Here is a 2,813-nt window from a genome sequence, read left to right as displayed (position 1 = left end):
GAAGTCCCGGATACCCTATACAAGCAAGCTATTTGAAGATTTCAGCGATGAAACCACCCACCCAGTTCATGGTTTGATGATGGCAAAGTTCGGCAAAAGACGTGGCTTTCTCTATGGAGATCGGCAATTTTATCGAGGTTGGAATGTAGCTCCTGTTGTACCGCCATTTTGACCTCTGCTTGAACCCATAGGTGTTTATGTTATCGACGTAGCCCTTATAGGCGGCTTTTATGTCCATATTTAATTAAATGTAAATAATAAGGATGTGGAGTAATTAGTCTGTCATCTTGACAATGTGTGGCAATACCATGAGGTGGTCCAAATAAGATTACTCAAATTTTGTGGAGCTAAAAATTATATTAGAAGGCATTCCAAAACCAAACCAAAGTACCAGACCAAACCATTATGCAAAACCCAACCATCTACTCATTTTGCATGGCAAGTTGGATCTGCAGTCTGCAGGAATTTTGATTGAGAATCCAAGTCCATCTTCCAGAGGTAAATACATCTACCCCCAGCATGTGTATATTATATATGCTGCATAAACAGGGTCATGTAGGCAGTAAATATGATTTCTTTGCAACAAGAACAGTAAATATTCATGCAACAGGAAGAATAAATGCAGTCAAGGAAAATAACCATAGCGCACACTCATAGGAATTAGGAAACATATCATATATCCTACAACTGTTTAGGAGATATCAAAAGAACACCATACTTTATACAGAGAAAATCCCAGAGCTGAAAAGTCATGGTATTATTATTACTGTAATCAGGATTACTTCTGAACCTATCAGGTCGGGCAAATCACAACTTTAATGGGTTCCGTCAGTCTTCTGCAAAAGAGAAACTATATGAGGGAATGAATTCGCACAAAACCAGTAGTATCATGATAGGAATGTCATAAGAGCAACATATCACTTTTTTGGTCTGAAACATATTAAGATCAGAAAAACGAAATAGAAAACAAGAAGAGTTCCACAACCGTATCTTTTGGCAGGCACAAAAAAGTAAATAAAAGGTAAAAACAAAACAAAAGAGAAACCAAAATATACTATAAGCTTTTTATTCGTAGTTGGAGACCTTTCAGTTAATAAGAAACCAGAAAGTAGAGACCGGCAACATATTGTTATAGTGGTCTAGCCACTATATTAGGTGGTACAAAATCAAGAAAAAAGTTATCTTGACAGATTAAACAGGCCGCCGGGACTGAAAACATACTGAAACATGTCAAATGAGTTGCTTAAAGAAAGCAGAACATCCAAAAAGGAAGACTGAATGGAACTTCAAACCTACCACCCACCATGCATCACCTATTCATTACATTCATATATGTAGATTCTTTAAGTTTGAAAAAGAAAAAGGGTAAGTAAATGTGTCCAAGGGAGCAATTCCTAAGTCACCCGTCCCCTATCCTCCATCTATGACGTTAACATGTTGCTCCTATTCATCCAATTTACAAGTTACTAACCCTATTAAATTTAAATCTAACTTCATCTCCTCAACAAAATTTTAATAAAAGGGAAAACAAAAGTCTGAAAACTCTGAACTCCTACCCAGGACTTCATCATCATCATCTCTCTTTTCAGCCATCATCTCCCTCAGCACTATCCTCCCTAAGAACCACCGAAGCTATGGTACATCATTGCCCAACACATACAATTCAACAAATTCCTCAATAACACCAACCCTATAAACTCGATTATGATTATTCAAAACCGCAAAGCAAACAAGCTACAAATTTAAGCAGCTCAAATTTCATTACTGAAAATTATGATGAGACATTTGCCTTTAGTTTGACTTCCAGTGATAGAGTAATTCAAGCCCAAACTTCGGTGTATCCCATTAGAGACAGACATATACACACACACAGATACAGACAGAGACATATATACATATCAATGTAACAATCCGTACCTTATCAGCAATTACTTTCTCATTCTCGGCGCTTTCCTTGGCAGCCTTCTGCTTCAGCTTCTCCAGCCTCTCCCTCTCCATTTTCTTCAGACAAAAACAAAAAATTCAATCAAGAAAATCCAAGAAGAGATTACTAAAAGTGGTGATATCATTCTGATCCAAGAAAATCCGGTGTCGCTCTGTAGGAAAAAGATTTGTAATAGAGAAAGGGAATTTGGGGTACCTTGATGTAGACGTTCTCAGCAGCGCGTTCCTCCTCGCTGAGAATCTTGCCCTTTCCGTCACTGTAGTAACGGGTGGCTCCCCGAGAGGACTCCATAGAGCGAGTCAACAAGGCTCGAGTCAGCACCACTCGGCTCTGAACAGATCTCATAGCCATCACTTTCTCTCGATACTGCTCTTCGTTTCCTTTCCAAATCCAATTTTGTTGCGACTGGTTTTTATAGTCGCTGAGCGAGCTTACTGTGGGCTGAGAGAAACTAGGCCCAGCCAACAGAAGAAACCAAAGCTTTCATACTCACAGGCTCACTCCAGATAAGCCTAAACAAATAGGAACAAAAAAAAATATATATATATATATATATATGGCCATTGGATAATTTTAAAAAAATGAAACAGGTTTGTTGAAAGCAAAGCGAGAAATGGTCCAAATTTTTTCCTCCCCGAGATAACCCAAATCTCGGTGTCAATGATGACGATTTAGCCGCTGATGAGAAGCTGGACCCTGATCTAGATGAGGATATAGAAGAAAATGTTGATGTGGAAGAGGGAAGCTCTGACAACTTTTCTCTTTCTTCATCTTTGGATTATGACATTTCAGTTATTACTTCATATACTGTTGAATCTTTGATGGTGTATAGTCCTGCATTTGCGCCATATCCTGATTTACTCATGAC

At 38.4% G+C, this 2,813-nt stretch overlaps 1 protein-coding gene across 1 annotated transcript; it reads right to left on the bottom strand.

Annotated features, from left to right (window-relative positions):
• Positions 1–618: 618 nt before the first annotated feature.
• Positions 619–2,376, bottom strand: LOC112177938 (uncharacterized protein At2g27730, mitochondrial). Its single transcript, XM_024316174.2, has 3 exons — positions 2,141–2,376; positions 1,918–2,001; positions 619–836 (listed from the first exon to the last, which is right to left on the bottom strand). The coding sequence occupies exons 1-3, from the start codon at positions 2,294–2,296 to the stop codon at positions 816–818; spliced, it is 261 nt and encodes an 86-aa protein (XP_024171942.1). The 5' UTR covers positions 2,297–2,376; the 3' UTR covers positions 619–815.
• Between the last annotated feature and the right edge of the window lie 437 nt (positions 2,377–2,813).

This window comes from Rosa chinensis, chromosome 1 (assembly GCF_002994745.2).
Source record: "Rosa chinensis cultivar Old Blush chromosome 1, RchiOBHm-V2, whole genome shotgun sequence".
Classification (NCBI taxonomy): domain Eukaryota; kingdom Viridiplantae; phylum Streptophyta; class Magnoliopsida; order Rosales; family Rosaceae; genus Rosa; species Rosa chinensis.
This window is presented reverse-complemented; position numbering and strand designations above follow the sequence as displayed.

Excerpts from the sequence above, each read along its gene's own strand:
- LOC112177938 (XM_024316174.2), bottom strand. The coding sequence starts at position 2,296 with ATGGCTATGAGATCTGTTCAGAGCCGAGTGGTGCTGACTCGAGCCTTG. Across the intron at positions 2,002-2,140 it reads CTGAGAACGTCTACATCAAG|AAAATGGAGAGGGAGAGGCT; the intron begins GTACCCCAAATT and ends TTTTGTCTGAAG. Across the intron at positions 837-1,917 it reads AGAAAGTAATTGCTGATAAG|AAGACTGACGGAACCCATTA; the intron begins GTACGGATTGTT and ends TCTCTTTTGCAG.